This window comes from Acanthochromis polyacanthus, chromosome 19, assembly GCF_021347895.1.
Source record: "Acanthochromis polyacanthus isolate Apoly-LR-REF ecotype Palm Island chromosome 19, KAUST_Apoly_ChrSc, whole genome shotgun sequence".
Classification (NCBI taxonomy): domain Eukaryota; kingdom Metazoa; phylum Chordata; class Actinopteri; family Pomacentridae; genus Acanthochromis; species Acanthochromis polyacanthus.
In genome coordinates, this window is record NC_067131.1 from 25,654,643 (window position 1) to 25,673,245 (window position 18,603).

The window sequence follows — 18,603 nt, forward strand, 5'->3', positions numbered from 1 at the left end:
GCACACACAGTGTGAGTTTTATTAGTTCCGCATCACCTTTTTTTGTTTTGTTTTATATTATTTTTTTGTTTTCTTGTGTTTGTGTGTTTGTTTGTTTGCTCGCTTGAGTTTCTCTCTGTCATGTTATATATATATATATATATATATATATATATATATATATATATATATATATATATATATATATATACACACATGTACATATATATACACATATACATATATGTGTGTGTGTGTGTGTGTGTATATATACATATTTATATATATATATATATATATATATATATATATATACACACGCTGCTCAAAAAATTAAAGGAACACTTTTTAATCTAAGTATTGCATCAAATCAGTGAACCATGTGGGATACTGATCTGGTCAAGTAAGTAACTGAGGGACTTTTTAGTCAGTTTCAGCTGCTTTGGTGTTCATGAAATTAACAACAGATGCACTAGAGGGGTAACAATGAGACAACCCCTAAAACAGGAATGACTTTACAGGTGAAGGCCACTGACATTTTTTTCCTTCCTAATGTTTTCTGACTGTTTTTCACTAGTTTTGCATTTGGCTAGGGTCAGTGTCACTTCTGGCAGCATGAGGCAACACCTGGACCCTACAGAGGTTCCACAGACAGTCCAACTCCTCCAGGATGGCACATCAATGCTTGCCATTGCCAGAAGGTTTGCTGTGTCTCCTAGCACATTCTCAAGAGCATGGAGGAGATTTCAGGAGACAGGCAGTTTGTCTAGGAGAGCTGGACAGGACTGTAGAAGGTCCATAACCCATCAGCAGGACAGATATCTGCTCCTTTGTGCAAGGAGGAACAGGATGAGTACTGCAATAGCTCTACAAAATGACCTCCAGCAGACCACTGGTGTGAATGTCTCTGACCAAACAATCAGAAAGAGATTTAATGAGGATAGTCTGAGGGCCCGACGTCCTATAGTGCCTGCTGTGCTCACTGACTGGCACCGTGGAGCTCGGTTGGCATTTGCCATAAAACATAGGAACTGGTAGGTCCACCACTAGCGCCCTGTGCTTTTTACAGATGAGAGCAGGTTCACCCTGAGCACATGTGACAGACATGGAAAGGTCTGGAGAAGTTTTCAGTTTTCTTTTCTAATAAATTTGCAAAAATTTCTACATTTCTGTTTTTGTTTTCTGTCAAGATGGGGTGCTGAGTGTACATTAATGAGAAATAAAATGAACTTTTTGATTTCGGCAAATGGCTGCAATGACAGAGTGAAAAATTTCAAGGGGTCTGAATACGTTCCGTACCCACTATATATATATATATATATATATATATATATATATATCTTCTTTAGCTTCTAATAAATTGAGTTTTTTTCAAAATAATATAGGACCACAATGAAAAAAAGAGCAAAATCCAACTTTTAATTCAAGTGCATTTATTCAGAGGGGAAAAAAATCACACATTAAGAAATAATTCTTTTACATCAAATCATGTGTGCCACAATTATTAGCACCCCTGATGTTAATATTTTGTATTTGCCAACAAAGCAGCACCTAATCTTCTCCTATAATACATTTTTCTATCATTTTCAGTGTGAGAGTAAGCTTCTGCAATAAAAATTGAATTGATTTTAAGGATTTTAACACGCCTTAACCAGGGGTGCCAATAATTATGCAATAATTATGTTATTATAAATAAAACCTAAAATAATATAAAACCCAAAATATTAACATTTATGCTTGCCCTGCATGTCATGTTTCAGCCCACAGATTTCTTAGTTTTATGCATTCTTAAAAACAGGGGGGGGAAAGTGGCTGCCAATAATTCCTTTACCCATGGACTCTTGTTCTAATTTGAGAATGAATTTAAGATTTTTGGTTTGTTTTTGACAAGTCACCACATAAATGACTTTGCTCATAAAAAAATGCTAGAAACCAACAAAATACTTTTGCTATAGCCAGATTTGGATTTGTTTGACATTACATGTTTGGGTATCATCTGTAAAAGAGCACACACTGCATGCAATACAAACATTATTGTCCAAAAGCTGTCCAGGCAAAGAGAGTAGTTGTTTGAATTACATAATATATCAAATTATTCACATCTGCTAGCACAAAAGGAACAATTCTCCACATAGTTCTTATCTGTCATTTAAAAAAATAATTTCCCTTTACTTGGAGTGGTTGAAGGTAGATTTACAGTCGACGTAAAAACACAGTTCAACAACATAATCCAAGATAAATCAATAACATAGTTTTCCCAGTGTGTATCTTTCCCACTCCAGCAGTTCCACAACAGTCTTCTTACTTGTTGTATGGGTTATTTCTTTACCCCCTTTGACCACTCAATAGTTAACATTTTGTTTTTTTTCTGCTCGTGCTTTCCCTCTCTCTGTTGACTCTAACTTCCCTCTTCTGTTTTCTCCCCCTCTTCATATAAAGATACAGTAGGAAGCAAAGCCTTAGTTTGTCTTTAACCTGATCTGCTGGATAAAAGTCAGGATCATATGCACACATTACTATTTTCTCTGCCTTATTTTTGTTTTTACTAATTTTGGTGTTTTGCCATTCGTTGAAGCTAAATTCATCTATGCGGTTTCTAATCAGTTTGTATTTTATCATACCCTGTACTGGTCCATCTTTATTTCTACGCAGTTGTGAGTTTAAGATTTGCCGTTTCTTGCTCATCTCACAAATAAATTCACTGTGACTTCTTTTTTGCTGCAGTTTGTCGTCCAGAACCTCTTCAGAAAGAGAACAACCATGGCCGGAAGTAGAGAAAACTCAAAAATGTCTTCTATGCAGCATGATGCAGTTATGACAGGAACATATATATATATGTATAAAAAACAACAACATTGGATTTACCAATTAAGAGTTTTAACTTGTTGGGTCAGTCACAGCTGCTCAGTTGCAGCAAGGAGTGCAGATTTTTGATTACAGATTACACAACAGACAGTTTAAAATGATAAAAATTGCTGCAGAACCACAAATATCTCTTTTTTCCATTTCAATTATTCATGTATTCTATCTGCTTGCCTGTGTTATTGGCAGTGGAATTGAGTGCTGGCAGTTGGAGTGTGTTATGCTGTATCTACCCCCAAAAAATTTCAGCAGTCTTTCTCACTCATCTGTCTCATGACTAAACAGATGCACTCTTACTTTGGTTAAAAAAGAAAAAGAAAAAAAAAAGTGTTTTTATAGGGTTTAAACCACAGACTATGAATAAAAGTAGGCCACTAATTTGTAGACAACTGTTTTGAAACCTTGAGTTTGCAATTTGTCCATCCTCATCTTGTTCTTCTAAAATCAAACATGACAACCAAAGAGTGGATCTGGCTGAGCACTCGAGGACACCACCAATAACCATGTGGCGGCAACTTCTAAATCACAAAGTACCCCAATTCTGATATCAACCTGAATGCATAATTCCTCTGGGTATGGCAGTCACAGGCCTGGGGCCATAAAAAACACTATACAGAAGACAGAGACTAAAAAGAACACTGGCAAAACACATCTGGATCTGAAGAACTGTCAGTAATCAAGTCCTACTGTAAGCAATGTAGGTGGCAATTTGAATAAAGAACAAAGCAAGGCAAGAAAAATATATCATCTCTGGATCTGCTGCATCAATTCTGCCTACCTTGAAACTGTCTGCTGTCTGTGTTTTAGAAGAGCAAAGCTAAACTGGTGGAGTGCTCTTTCCATACACCTTTACATGCATGTGTTGATGACAACCAGTGGTCCAGCATCGATCAGTATTGTGTCCAGTGAAAACACCATGAATGTAATCAAGAGTTTGTTTAATTGTTTTATACACAAACCCGGCTTAAGACTTCTGCGGGTTAAAAAATGATTTACGTTTCAATACCAAGCATTCCTTCCCTGCAGAGTTATTATGTAATAAATGTATGGAGGAGCTTTTTGTGCCTTAGCATGCTGTAGACCTTGGGGAATGCCTTGCCGCAGATATGGCAAACAAATGGCTTCTCTCCTGAGTGTGTTTTAGCATGCGCGTTGAGATAGCACATTTTTACAAAGCCCTTTCTGCAAATCTCACATTTATAAGGCCTCTCTGTAGTATGGTGCATAAGGACATGCCTCTTTACTTCAGTGGTTGATCTGTAGTACTTGTCACATTCGGGCACAGTGCACTTGAAAGGTCTCTCTCCCGTGTGGATTAATTTATGTCTGGTCATTGTCGATGCCGAGAGCATCTTTCCACAGTACGGACACGGATTACGGAACATTTCATTTAAGTGTTTGCTCCTCTGGTGTTTTTTCAAGGCCCCTTTCTCTTTGAAGGATTTCTCACACTGAGAGCACGAATGCTTCTTCTCATTCCGAGACTCGCTGTGGATGAGACTCAAGTGCCTCAAAAGATTGGACTTGTGAGAGAAAGTCTTGCCGCACTCTGTACACAGGTAGGGCTTCTCTCTGGTGTGGACTCTTTCATGATAAGTGAGATCTGCGTCCGATTTGAACCTCAAGCTGCACTGAGCGCACTGGAACGGCAGATGACCCGTGTGGTGCCATTCATGTATGATTAAAAAGCGCAGCCTGGGTAAGGTTTTTGGACAGTGGTTACATTTAAAAGGTCTACTTATTTTATGGATGTTTTCACAATGCCTGAGCAGGGGCTTAAAAAGAGTGAAGGACTCGTCGCAGCGGTTGCACTGAAACAGAGTGTGTGAAGCCTTGTGCCTGGCTAGTGTCGCTGCATCTCGTAGCACCTTCCTACACACACTGCAGTAGAGTTCGTTGTGGGTTAGCATGTGCTTTTGCAGTGAAATTTTGTATCTAAACGCCTCTTCGCATTTGTCACATTGGTAAAGATTCTGGGCTTCGTCCGGCTTTTCTGGATCTATTTGCTGCTGACCATACTCATAGCATGTCTTCTTCAAGTGGTTCTTAAGAGATGTTAAGAGTTTAAATCTGCTATCGCATCGAGGGCAGGCATAATCACCAGTGGGGAAGTGGGTTTTCATGTGAGTTTTCAGGCTTGTGTTCACATGCTCCTTGCAGATAAAACACTGGACCTTATGAATTGTTTTTGGAGTGTTACTTTTGACGTTCGAGATGCTTTTCTTTTTGCTAGTAGCAGGTACATTCTTATGAACCATGAGGAAAGAGTCCTCATTTGAGCAGCTAGAGGATGAATCATTTTCAGCAGAACTATTGACAGGAGTCACAAATGAAGACTCATCATCTGAGTATTGAGACCACGAATCAGCCACACTGGAACTACTGCCGGTAGTCTTATGGCAAGAGCCCTCATCTGAATAATAAGACCAGGAATCTTCTTCACTGCAGGTACTGATGGCAGCAGCAGACGAGGAGTCTTTCTTGGAGTTGCTTGAATTCATGTTGTCTGAGACCGCTGGATGTGGCCTGTTAGATGTTTTTGCTTTCTTTGAAGCAGATTTGTAGGCAGGGAGAGCTTCTTCACAAAGTTCTCTTTTCTCCTCCAGCAGAAACCTTTTCATTTTCAGGCCTCTATTTGGTCTCATGGGTCGACGATGCAAAGACACCGGCACGTCAAGTCTTTTTATTTGAACGTGACACTCCTTCAGAGGGTGAGAAGCATCCCCTGCTTGACTTTGAAGGTCTACATTTTCTTTATGTCTTGCTGCATCTCCTAAAAGCAAATGTGTTCCATTTCTACTAGATGTCCAATTAGTTTCATTGTTCCTGGACTCACTTGTCTGGTGATCTGTAACTTTTGTGTTGTGAGTTTTTATCTGTGCAGTATGAGGCATTGTTAAAGATCCCATCTCCAAATCTGACGTACATGGCAGCACATTATCCAGGATGTTGTCTTGTGTTTGAGCTTCAAGTGGTGCTCCAAAGGGAAGCTTAAGAGCTGAAATGATGCAGGTACTATCCAACAAGGAATTATCTGAAAAGAGAAAAAAAAACACGTGAGACGACACTAAAATTCTTGTTAAAAATAAATAGACATCAGGAGTCTGTAATTCAGAGAAAACTTTGACAGGTCCTAAATATACAAAGCTGCATTCATTCATTTTAGGACATCCAGCAAGTTAAATACATGACATTGTCATATTATCCCCTTATAAAGTTGTGGTATATGTTTCAAATGGACTGGTACTGTCAACTCACAGATTTAGCACAAGGCTCTTATCATTTCTGTGATCTACAGTCGGACTAAACATGAATGACTCTTTGTTGAAGGATCACTGGCCTGTTGGGAACCATGATCATTGTCTAATTAAAAAGAACTGAATACTGGACTCCCAGACCACAGCTTCTCACCAAAATGAAAACTGGTAATCTCCCACAGAAGTCCAAATTGTTTTCTAGTTTCCTGTTGTGCTTCTGCATTCTGCAGCCTACTGTACATGTGCATCAGTGCTTTCCTGCTGGCACCACCTCAGAGACTTCACAATGTGATGTTATGCAAATAAAAGTCACTTTTCAAAGTAGAGTTATCATGAACAAATAAATTAGCTATAGAGACCAAAATTGTCTTTGGGACCAAGCTGTGAACATGTTTATTTCAGTTTCTCACTTTTGGAGCCAAACTCTAAATTGTCCGTAAGTGAGAATGTGAGTGTGATTGTCTGTCTGTATATGTAGCCCAGTGATGGACTGGGGACCTGTCCAGGGTGTCCCCTGCCTTCGCCCTGAGTCAGCTGGACAGGTCCCATCACACCTCCACGATTCTAATGAGGATTAAGCGGTGTATCGATAATGGATGGAAGTCCTTTTGGAGCCAGCCTCAAGTGGACATATTAGGTACTGCCGTTTTAGGAATTCTATGTTGGCTTTATTTTTCAGCCCTAGAAGTTGCTATGTGATGCACACCAGCTGCTCTAAAATGTTTCACCTTTAAATTCCTCTTTAAACATGTTCTTGTATTGCAGCATATTGTGCTATGATATATAACACTGCACCTCTAATGAACACCAATTATACTCCTCAGCACCAAAAGCAATATTCTATTACATGTTCAGTGCTATTATTTCCTCAAAAAGGGCAAAAACGACATAAAAAAGGTGAATTACTGACTTACCGCTGTGATCCAGTTTACTGAAGCCTTTTTGATAATGCAGCAGAGTTTTGAGCTCCTCATGCTGAATCACAGACTGCATAGAGTCTTCTAGAACACTGGACACCTCACCAAGCATGGATGCAACCTGTGGAAAATGAAAGGAAGGATAATAGGTGGAATGGTAAATGTATATCTATAAAGCTAGCCCAAAGTGATATCAAAAATACCTGAAGTTTTTATGTACCTGTTGGACAGTCTGATGAGGAAGGAACATTTCAAGTCTGGACAGAAACAGCCACATTAGGGTGTGTAGTGCTTTATCATAAGTTGGGCCGAAGTCTTCACGGAAAACTTTCTGAAAACAAGAAATTATATCAGGATAAAAGCAATTTACTTTACTGACACAGATACTACTGAGAACAAAATGAAAGCACTTTACTGGGGGACAACATTTCTGCATGCTAAGTAGCAGAAAACTAGCCTAGCCACGCTAGACCCATGCTCTGAAGACGCAAAGGTCTAGGCACGCTCGACAGGGAGGGAGGCGGGCTAAAAGGTTGTCTATCAAATCACTCTGCAGCAATTGGGTAGGTATACAACCAATCAGTGGAACGAATAGGCTGATGGAGTTCCTAGAAATCAGAGGATGCGGGAGTTCGGTGAAGCCTTATTTATACAGTCAATGGGTGAAGCTCAAGTATATTACAGACATGTTAACAGAAAGATTATTCAGAGTCTGTGCTAATGGAGCTCAACAACTGTTGCCGTTTTTGTTGTCGACCCTGGCAGAGAATTAAATTCGTTGCCGTGGGTTGTCTAGCGTGGCTAGGCTAGTTGTTTCCGGTTGTTTCTGTCAGAATCATCACGCCTCTGTCGTCACTTAGTTACACCCGCCTTCTGACTCTACACTTCATGGTGATTCGTCCGGCCAGTTTTAGGAGCATCCAACCTCGAGCCTTACGGAGGGTAACTAGACCCACTCTGGCAGAGAATGAAATTCGTTGCCGTGGGTTATCTAGCGTGGCTAGGCTAGCAGAAAACTACTAGTCAAGAAGTCTTTTATACATCTGTTGCATGTAATACATTGATAAGTATGTACAACAAAACTGACCTGAAAAAAGTGCTCTCTCTCGTCAGGATTTTTCAGCAAGTTCTTGACAAGATTCACAAAGTTTGCATGTGACAGGTCTACATTTAAACCACCAGCCTGCAATACATGATATCATGAAACATCACAGCGACGGAAATGAACAAAATTGCAGCAGAATTCTAAAAAGAAGGCTATTTTCTTCAACCACACCCTACATTTGTATTTTAAATTACCTCCATGAGCATTTGCATCCTGTCGAGGTGGGGCTGAACAGTCTCAGCATCAGCAGGAGCTTCAGGATGACATAACTCCAGGACTTGCTGAAACCACAAAGCACAATGGTTTTACAATCACAGTAGTGTAGAAGAGTGATAATGCAGGAATGCAAGTACAGTTAGACATGAATTGTTGCTCCAGTGCATGCTGGGTGGTCCCACATGATCAGTGCTGAGCCAGATCCTGAACACAGTGACAATTTGGGTATTTCAAAAATATTTAAGCTCATCTTGTCCAAGTTGAACAGATGAATCCTTAAACTCTGTTCAAAGAGCTAAATTAGCTTGAGCAGAATAGACGGGGTCGTTTTAGCCTGATAACTACATATAAGCCTGAAAGAAAACAAACTGTGCTCCTCCTTATAGTTTGATTTGTCTCAGTATGTGATAAGCGTAATTTCAGCATGAGGTCAAAAGGACAACTAATTCATTTTAGCCGGATTTTGACAAGGGCCTCATAAAGCAAAAGTGTCCCCGGTTCTTTAAGTTTTCAGTTTTTATTGTGCTTTCCTAATTTTTAAAATCAAATACTACAGCATTAATTAAATACCAACAAAATAACTTGTACTTGAACAACCATAAGGCATTTTGAGTGGTCGTAAATCCAGCTTTGTCCACACTTTCATGCAAGCAAACAAACATTTACTTGTCTGGTGAATATGCTAAAAAGCTAGATAATGGAAACAGAGTCTGTAGATACGTACTATTCCCTCCACTATACACTGTCAAAAGTGTAAGTTTGTTTTTGTTTTGTTTTTACAGTTTTTAGTTGTATTTGTTTTTTAAAAAAAATACACAATTTTACAATTTCATTTTGCAGAAGCTATTAACCAAAGCAACATATATCCGAGAGTAGATACAACACAAGAAAGGATCTAGGCAGGAGAAAACAACCTGGGTAAGCGCCATAAAACAATATACTATTATTCGACTGATTCTTCCTGTTTTGTTAAATTGCAGATAACATCTATTTAAATCACAGAAAAAATGTGATAAGTGACATGTTAACTATAAAAACGAGTTAAAACTGTAAATAAGTTCTCATCAAATCAATCTGTATTTATTTTTAGTGTAAAAAGTCTTTTGGAAAATTGAGCTTGCACAGACTTTTGCAGTCTGATATTTCTATTACCTTTATCTAATGTGGTACTTAAAAATACACACAAAGAGACATTACAGGAACACAACTACTCTGTCACTTTTCACTTGTTAATACTGGCCTCACCCGTGCTTTGAGGCCCAGGATGAGTTGGACTCTCTGTCGGCTGGTGAGTAGCTCTGGAACAATGTCTGTAACCATGGACACAAACTCCTCAAGCATCCCATAGTCAGCAACTACCTTCTGCTGTACAGTCTGCCACACTGCTGCTGAGACCAGCTGAATTGGAGGGACCAGGAGGCGCAGAACAGAGAGGGGAAGAGGCGCTCCTGCAAACATGAGTGGGATATTTCAACCAAGGAGTAAAATGTTTTGCCTTTTTGTTAGTTTGCATCCATTCAATATCTTCCGCTTATCCGGGGCCGGGTCGTGGGGGCAACACACGAAGCAGGTCATTCCAGATGTCCCTCCCCCCAGCAACGCTTTCCAGCTCTTCCTGGGGGATTCCAAGGCGTTCCCAGGCCAGACGAGATATATAATCCCTCCAGCGAGTTCTGGGTTTGCCTCGGGGTCTCCTCCCAAGCGGACATGTTCAGAAAACTTCCAAAGGCAGCGTCCCTGGAGACATCTGAATCAGATGGCTAAACCACCATAACTGCCTCCTTTCACTCTGTCTCTAAGGCTGAGCCCAGCCACCCTGCGGAGGAAGCTCATTGTGGACATTGTGGAATCCATGACACCAAGAACTGAGGCTGTTTGAGAGCAAAGGGAAACCCAACCCAGTACTAGTATGGTGTCCCTAATAGAGAATCTACACCATGCCCTATTAAATGCTCAGTGAAGCAGTCTTTTTAATTTTATTCAGTGCTGAAACAAACATTTGACTCCTTTCATTGCTGCCATTTTAGCTTCTTTCAGTGATGCCGCACACTGTTGCTTCAACTTCATATACTTTAATGTATTCAAGTTTAGCTCTCAAACAAAGATGCATGTCTCTCCTTTATTTGTTGTTGCTGTTTGTTTTGTAGTATTTTAACAAGTGTGTTACGTGTGGATTAGTTATGACAAAAACAACCAAAGCTGGCTACTTCATAAACTCCCTTGTAGACAGCTGAGCTAAAACACCCCCCTCCACACACACACACACACACACACACACACACTACCTAAGTATTTCTGCTTATGGAATAATGTAATGCTTAGAGTAAATATTGACAGAAGAGCACTGAATGAGTGTTTAGCAGTTAACCAGCTAACTGTTTCAGACGGAGGTATCGATAACTGACCTGGTGAAGAGTTACAGTTTCCCTTTGAGTTATCTTCCATCATCCGCAGCTCTTAGTTGACAGCTAAAATTCGTGAGCACAAAATGTAAATTATAGTAAAGTACGTTTTCTTCTTTCCCTTTATTTGTCTTCTGTTACAGCTGGTTGTGCTACCTCGAAGTTTACCTCCCCATTGCAATTTTGGACTGAAATGCTTCCAGTGGAAGCTGAAGATTTGTCCAACAACGTTTTTGTTCCGGGTTGTCAGAGTCAACGGTTCCTCGCTCAAGTCAGTCCAGATGGAGCAAACGCTGTGAATCAAACCTTGTCCAGGTATTAACTGCATTTAATTAACACGATTTTACTGTCATTTAACTGAGTCCTGATGGTGAAAGAGAAAGCGCTTGAAAAGTGGAACCTTTAACAAGCAAGTGTAAGACGGTAGTTATAGTCGGAGCATGCATGAAAGATGCACCTATGTACAATGGAATGGAATTGCCCAAACCCCCCCTCTTGTTTTTATTTTTGTTCTGTTTTTCATCAAATGTATGTGTAATCTTAAAAAAAATAAATGAAATGATATAATGTTCCCATCTTTTAATGATTTTGTTATAATTATTTAATATTGACCACTTTCATACTTGGGCTGGATGGTTTGTACAAACATTTGTCAATAGAGAATATTCAGGAATATTAGGACTTCTGGTTTTCTCCATTACACATTTGACACCATGGTTTTACACAGCTGGAACAGACCTCCCTCTAGCTTTTAATTAGTGCTTCAGCAGCATATTTCTGTTCACAATCTGTAAACTCGATTGTCATCAGCGCTACCATGTAAACTTTAAAGAATTGTCAAGGATTACATTTTCACTTCCCAAACTGACTCACATTTTACTCCGTCAGATATGACAATTTGCTTTATATATCTCAGGTTCATCTTTTGGTTTTAAACTAGTAACACAAGCTGGAAATTAGTTTGAGGGTCACTTTGGGCCCTGAAAATGTCTCATTGGCATTTTAGACTAAATAATATATTAATTGAAAAAATATATTAGCTGCATTAACGTTGGATCTCTGACTTCACAATGTTGTATGTGCAGAGGTTAAAGCTGTGTGAGGAACTTACTATTCAAAAAGGGAGTTTAGTTTTCTGTCTTTTTCAGCTGAATGTAGAATTTCATTTAAAGTAAGGGCTTCATACTGCATTACTGCAAAATGTGATTATTTTTTTGTTTTTGTGTGTTCGTTTTTAAAAGCCTCATGGTCACAGAAATGTCGATTCCAGCTGAAACCTGGGACTGTGTTTAAGAGAAGCTTCAGATTAACAGACAGTTAGCCCTTTTTTACAAGCGGACAAGTTTTGCAGTTGGTAGGACAAACTAGATGTGTGGAAATCGTAAAATGAGCTTACAAGACCCCTGTAGCAGCAAGGTTAAATTCTTGGTAATGCTGGCAAAAAAAAAAAAGTTTCAGAAGCCTGTCCATCATGAGTCTGACAGTGTCTTTAGAGTGCACCTGTGACTTCATTTGAACCACAGTATTGAGACAAAAGTTTCTCATAAAGTGTTTATTTGAGGTGCCAAAATCATGCGAGAACTCTGGTGAGATATGAAAAAGGGAAGCTCGAAATGATAAGCATGAAAAGCAAAACAGAAGCGGATATGTCTTGAAACTGATGCAACGTTTGCAGTACTGTGAGGCTCCTCTCCAACAGTGAAGCTCCTTTTTAAGGCTAAAATTATGCACAACAGGTAGACAATTCTATGGACTCTGTTTATTGGAAACCAGCAAGAAAATAAAAAATAAATACATCTGCACCTAAAGAAAGAAAACCTGTAGTGAGCCTTCACATACAGCACATTACCAGTGTGTTTATGCATCTCAAACACTTAAAAAGAAGCCATCTGAAATGAACAGGTTGGGCGATAATGTGTAATTACAGGTGACACTTGCTGGGTAATGACTGGTGTATTCAAATGTATTTACAGTGAGAAGAGTTGACTGGTTTCCTTTAAACCCTTTGCTTTCATTCTGGTTTTATTCTTAATAAGCATTTTGTTTAATAAGGTTAAGTTAAAATACACTGATGCAACCCATATTCATCAATGTTGATGGCATTTGAACAAAAATAGAACTCAGAAGAGACAGACCTGCTTGAAAAAAATAAAAAAGTTAAATTATGGCACCTATATTAGACTTATATTCTACCAAAGGGCATGGAAAAGTTCAGATAGCCTTTTCAAATGGGAATGCATACTGGTCAAAACACAAGAGCAAAAAATGAACGGTTTGCCCATCAACTTTATGGAGGATTCAACAAATTCCTCCCCAGATTCAGTCAAGGAAAAAGAATGCACATTTATTTTGATTGCAAATACTATTACAAACGCTCAGTAATATCCCACCACAAAAAGTCTGCTTCAGTATCATACAATGCCAAATCATAGGCAATTTTACATCTTCAGATCTTATTCACCAATGTGTCGAATCTTCAGAGCACACATTTTATGTAGAAAACCTCTCTCGCTTTTTGTCTTCCTTTATACAGAGTAATAAAAAAATTAAGGCAAGATGCATCAAACAGAAATCCTAAGACCGTGGAACCGGCCTCTGCAGGTGTTCCGATTTGGCTCCTGCTCGCTCTCTGTCTCAGGCATCTTACGCTGATGGGAGGGGAAGAGGAGGGGGGGGGAGGTGGAGGTTTGGTGGTGGAGGGCTGTCAGAGGTGTCTGCTGCCGCTCCTCCTCCCCTCCGATCCCCTGGTTTGAGTCTGCCAAAACACTCCTCTTTGGCACTTAAGCAGGCAGACTCAGCTTCTTTCCTTTCAGTACTGAAACGAGACGAGACACAGTGACGTGAAACACAGCAGACTGTTACACAGACAGCCAGCATTCACGACTGCAACAAAACACACAAAGGGACCTGCAGGCAGCTCACTGTGAAAGTGTTCACTATCGTCACAGATCCTTACAGGAAGGTTTCACCAGGTACTCTATGGCTTCAACCCAAAACCCCTGAATCTTTGTTGTTGCCCCACTCAGTGCAGTTTTACCAGAGCACTTGTGTTGCCTGGTTGAAGGTTAAAGTCATGAAGCAAAGTCTTTGTACTGCACAAACTAAATTAAAGACTTTGGTTGTTTGTAGATCAGTATAGAACAAACCTCTAGCATGGAGGGGGTCTGACCAAAGTTGATCTTATCACACACCACTACACCTCTGCATTTCAGGACAGAAGCAAATCCTCAGCCTTAATGAATGTTATGCACATCGGCAGGTAGTTCTGGTTTAATGTGCAAGGACAAAATTTTAAGTTAGTGACCCTTTATAGCAAGAAAATGCTAACCCACACCCCTCTATGGTAAAAACAACTTGTCAGACAATTGTTGAAACTGTTGACTTGCAGCTTAAAGATCCCCAGTTGTGCCTTGGGTCTTTTTGCCTGGAGTTTGCATGTTCCCCCTGTTAATCAGTGATTCTAAATTGTCCATAGGTGTGAATGTGAGAGTTGTTTGTCTCTATGTGTAGCCCTGCGATAGACTCGTGACTTATCCAGCATGCCTTCACTCTAAATCAGCTGGGATAGACTCCAGCCCCCCACAACCCTAATGAAGATCAACAGGTACAGATAATGAATGGATGCTGAAGAAGCAGAACGCAAACCTGCAGAAATGTGACATGTATGTGGTAGCTGCTTGGACTTCAGTTGCATTTGTGATACAATCTATGGTGCTTTGGATGTGTCTAATGTTTCTACTATTTGAGCCTGCTTTGCTTATGACCTCAAAACTGATACTGCATTGGTTCTTGTCTGTATGCCCAAAGTGACAGATTAAAGAAAAAGACATAACTGTAACTGCTGTAAAAAAAAAGTGAAATAAAAAAGCAGCAGTGCTCACCTTTTGTTACATACAAATAGAAGAAATCGCAGTAAAGGATGGTCTGCACCACTCCAGCAACGATGGCAATCATGTCAAAGAATCCCTCAAAGTAGAACCTCCATATCCAGTTGATGAGGTAGAGAGCTCTGTAGAGTCCCAGGAAGAACAGGTAGTGGGTGGTGATGGTCTCAGCCTCCCCTGTCTTGCTGATCATAAAGAGCTGGGGCAAAATGGCCACTGACTCCAAGTAGATTGAAAAAGTCCAGAGAATCTGAGGCGTGGAGAAAAGAGGACAGGGTGTCAGCAGTGACATGTATTTTCATAAAAACAGGACTGAAGTTGTTTGAGAGACCAAGTGTAGGTTTTTATCATAATATGATGAAAAATAACCACATAAGAATCCTGTTGAAAAATCCTGCTAAGATAGCTTTGGACAAACTGGACCACTGAAACTGGTCAAAGCTCCAGTTTCAGGCTTGCAGGCTTTTTTCTGTGTATGTCAACATGTCACCAGTGAGACATGAAATGTGAAGTGCAAAAAATCATTGAGAACCACATAGGGCATGCACTAGCCGGGCCTGCTGACAATAACGGAGCAAAGCAAATGTAGAGGTTGTCAAAAGTGAGTTAGAGGCCTATTCACTGTGGGAAGATGGTGAGTTTGTAAAACTGATCATGCACGTAAATGCCTAAAGAAAGAAAGAAAGAATGAAGAACAGTGGCAGACGTATCATCCTTTGTTGGTAATGTGGTCATGTTTGTTTATGCTGATCTGTGACAACTCACTTGAACATCTGAGGGCTTAACTTGTGTTCGATAAACTTGCATTACAGAGAAGTATTTTTTTTTACAGATGGGAGTGCGTTTGAATTTCTGACCTCCAGAGGAGAGAAATCATGATTAACCAGGAACGCCAGGCCGCCGACAGGTACAACGAGAAACTCCACTCTGAACGTGTCGTGGTTCCCATCATAAGTCGCCTTAAACTTCATGTAGATCAGGTACACGGTGGCGTACGCACATCCGATGTAGATGATCTGAAGGATAAATACAGAACATGAAGGTTCTCAGTACTTACTGCCTTGATGTGATTCCAATCATGCAACAGTGACAACAAACCGAAGCCATTTGCATTTTGCTGCTCCATCCAATCCCTTAGCAAACACAGGTGTGTCCGCTTCATGTGTTACTTACGCCTCAACACTGTATGTTGAGTGCATGGGAAAAACGCTACAGGATGTGAGGATGAGGAGCACATGTGCGGGGGTTTACCTTCATGGTGGTATTGTAGAGAGATATGAAGGACGTGAGCAAGTCCAGGTAGCGAGTTGTGAAGACCAAGGCAAACAGGACCTGACTCTTCCCAGAAATACCTGCCAGAAGCCAACAGAGAGCAGGCAAACATTTAAATGGACACTTCACAGAATGCACCATTATCCAGAGGACAATCTAATAGCTTTTTTTTTTTAAAAATTGCTTATTTTTACAGGCACAGTTATATCTCATATTACTGTAATAACATAAATTGGTCCAACTCCCCCCCAAAAAATCATATTTTACAAAAAAAGAGCCACAGTCACCCACAGACCTCACACAATGCCCCACAGCTCTTTACTACTTTCCAATAGCCTCATTTGTTCAGCAATATTTACTACCAGCAGTCAGTCTGCTTACAATCAATTCATATGAAACACCAACGCCAAGATCAGGATTGCAAACCTTTCAAAAATACAGGAGCTGAAAGCTTTATGATGAAGTCTTTTTCTTCTTATTGTAGTTAGGTCTGCAACTAACAATTATTTTCACTCGTGAAAAATCTGCAGATCATTTCCTCAAATAATTGCTTCGTTGTTTGGATGACCTAAAATGTCTTGTTCTGTCCACAACCCAAATATATTCTGTTCGCTGTCATAAAGGAGGACAGAACCTAGAAAATAGTTAGGGTTATTGAAGAACTTGGAATCAGAAATGTTTAATGTTTTTCTTTAAAAAAAAAAAAAAAAATCTCTGCACAATCTAATTTTCAAAATAGCTAGCAATCAATTAAATATTTGTAAACAAATCAGTTAATTGTTGTAGCTCCAACTGTGCTTCATTGGCTGTAATTGGATTAGTTACAATGTTGCTTTGGTGCAACAAAGAGACATCGTAACTGTGTCCTACAGTAACCAGCTGGGACTGCTTGTTTAATCATTTGTGCTCAGAGCAGCTCCACAGTCTTAATTTTCACCTGTATTTGCAGCAAACCTCTCTGTTTATCTGGTGTGTTTGCAAGTAACAACATGAACGATCAACCACACCCACTTTCAGACTAGGAGCAGGCTATGAATAGTGATCAGGTCTTTATTATTGGTGAAGCAAAACCTAGTGCTGTTCATTTTAATACACAAGTAATTCAGACAGCTAACAGGCAAGTACATGACTGTCCCGACCACTGGAGCTTAAACAGGCTGATTTGCATTCAGAGATATTGGAAAGGTTTAATCTCCAGCAAATAGCAGTGATGATATAAGTCGGGTATCTTGCAGATACCACTGTAGCCTTTGATCCCTGGGAAAACAGGAAAACACAACAAGGCTTCATCATGATTACACAGCATGCAACAAGTATCTTTTCCATTGCAGCCCTGCTAGGCAGTCAGTCTTTGCATCTGTCAACTTAAGATTACCCTGCTGCCACGTCAGAGAGGTCAGACTAGACTAATGTGGAGTAATACATAAAAACAGAAGTTGGGCAGAGTGAACACAGCTTAGCATCATCGATGGTGAAATTACGAAGCCCTTCAAGCTAAACTAACAAATGCTTTGGCCCTCTAGTCCCCTACCTAACGTAAGTGTGGGGCCCAATGCACTGTCAAGGCTAGCTAGAATGACAGCTGCTACTAAGAGCTACCTGTCACCCACACCAGCATTTAACAAGTTTCACGTCCCAGGTAGCCATGTTGTTCATAGTGTCAGTGCCAGGAGCGGCTGTCATTATTTGATGACACCAGTGGTATACATACCGTTAGCCAGCTAGCTAACGTTAGCCGAAAACTGGCTAATGAGCTCGAAGTACAGAAGAAGTTCCACAGTGAGCTGCTTCACTTGGTTACACTTCACGTTTACTTGACAAGACACATTCTGTGCAAGACAAGTTCATTCCACCTGTAAGTGGAGAAATTTGACTACTCACCGGCACAGGACCTGCTTTTCCATATTTTTAGCAGCAGGATGATGATGGCTGCTAGGTGGGACAGATCGCCGGTTAGCCTGAAAATGTTCATGTTTGGGGGAGCGCCAGGAGCAGCAAACCGATTTCAGACTCAACAAAGAACTCAGTTCTTTGCGGCTAACAATTAATTAACAATCTAGCGGTGCTGAATGACACCGTGACTGCAGAACAGAACGATTTTAGGTTCACAGGATGTCAAAATGGCGAGTAAAGCGCGACGTGGCTTGGGGACGTGTCCAAACCAACAGAATCCAATGCAAAGCAGGGAAACGCTCGTCGGCTCAGCCAATCAGAAGACAGAGATTCTCAATCTGCATAAATTATGTCGGTCGAAGGCTGCCTCCAAAGGCGCCAGAAAAGATCAGCTGCCATCCTCAGGGAAATGCACCAGGAGATCCTTCTCAGCAATAAACAAACAAACAAAAACAAAACAAAACTATCTTTGACTTCTCAGTATGACACATGTAGAAGCACTGTATCAGGACACAGGGTCTCAGCTGTGATCTAACCCGATTGCAGCAATCAGATTGGGATAAATCATTGAAAAAGGTCTGATCAAAAGAAAACAGGTTCTGAAAGAGGATAAAATCACGGAGTGACTTTGGTTGTGATCAGATCTTACGTATGTGTTGTTCAGTACAAAAAAGGGTTTTGCCCTGTGTCTGTTACATCAGGCAAGACAGTAATACATTTGTCAATAATACATGTAAATATATTGAATATAGTTTTATATATAGTCCACAATAATAGAATGATTTTTGACTTCAGCGGTTTATTATATTGGGACAA

General features: G+C 40.1%; 2 protein-coding genes across 2 annotated transcripts; both read right to left on the reverse strand.

The window, feature by feature from the left end:
• Window positions 1-1,395: 1,395 nt before the first annotated feature.
• LOC110969524 (zinc finger protein 502-like) lies at window positions 1,396-10,975 on the reverse strand. Its single transcript, XM_022219605.2, has 7 exons — window positions 10,742-10,975; window positions 9,582-9,784; window positions 8,315-8,401; window positions 8,103-8,198; window positions 7,236-7,346; window positions 7,013-7,136; window positions 1,396-5,875 (listed from the first exon to the last, which is right to left on the reverse strand). The coding sequence occupies exons 1-7, from the start codon at window positions 10,782-10,784 to the stop codon at window positions 3,873-3,875; spliced, it is 2,667 nt and encodes an 888-aa protein (XP_022075297.2). The 5' UTR covers window positions 10,785-10,975; the 3' UTR covers window positions 1,396-3,872.
• A 1,502-nt stretch (window positions 10,976-12,477) lies between these two features.
• LOC110969519 (ER lumen protein-retaining receptor 2) lies at window positions 12,478-18,059 on the reverse strand. The gene is made up of 5 exons (XM_022219598.2): window positions 17,776-18,059; window positions 15,874-15,974; window positions 15,480-15,638; window positions 14,620-14,872; window positions 12,478-13,553 (listed from the first exon to the last, which is right to left on the reverse strand). Exons 1-5 carry the CDS (start codon window positions 17,864-17,866, stop codon window positions 13,519-13,521), a joined length of 639 nt encoding a protein of 212 aa, XP_022075290.1. The 5' UTR covers window positions 17,867-18,059; the 3' UTR covers window positions 12,478-13,518.
• Between the last annotated feature and the right edge of the window lie 544 nt (window positions 18,060-18,603).

Coding starts and splice junctions, on each gene's coding strand:
- LOC110969519 (XM_022219598.2), bottom strand. CDS start 17,866: ATGAACATTTTCAGGCTAACCGGCGATCTGTCCCACCTAGCAGCCATC. Junction 15,975..17,775: donor GAAAAGCAGGTCCTGTGCCG/GTGAGTAGTCAA, acceptor GGCTTCTGGCAG/GTATTTCTGGGAAGAGTCAG. Junction 13,554..14,619: donor CTATTTGTATGTAACAAAAG/GTGAGCACTGCT, acceptor GTCTCGTTTCAG/TACTGAAAGGAAAGAAGCTG.
- LOC110969524 (XM_022219605.2), bottom strand. CDS start 10,784: ATGATGGAAGATAACTCAAAGGGAAACTGTAACTCTTCACCAG. Junction 7,347..8,102: donor AGAGAGAGCACTTTTTTCAG/GTCAGTTTTGTT, acceptor TCTTGTTTTCAG/AAAGTTTTCCGTGAAGACTT. Junction 5,876..7,012: donor CAGTAAACTGGATCACAGCG/GTAAGTCAGTAA, acceptor TTCTCTTTTCAG/ATAATTCCTTGTTGGATAGT.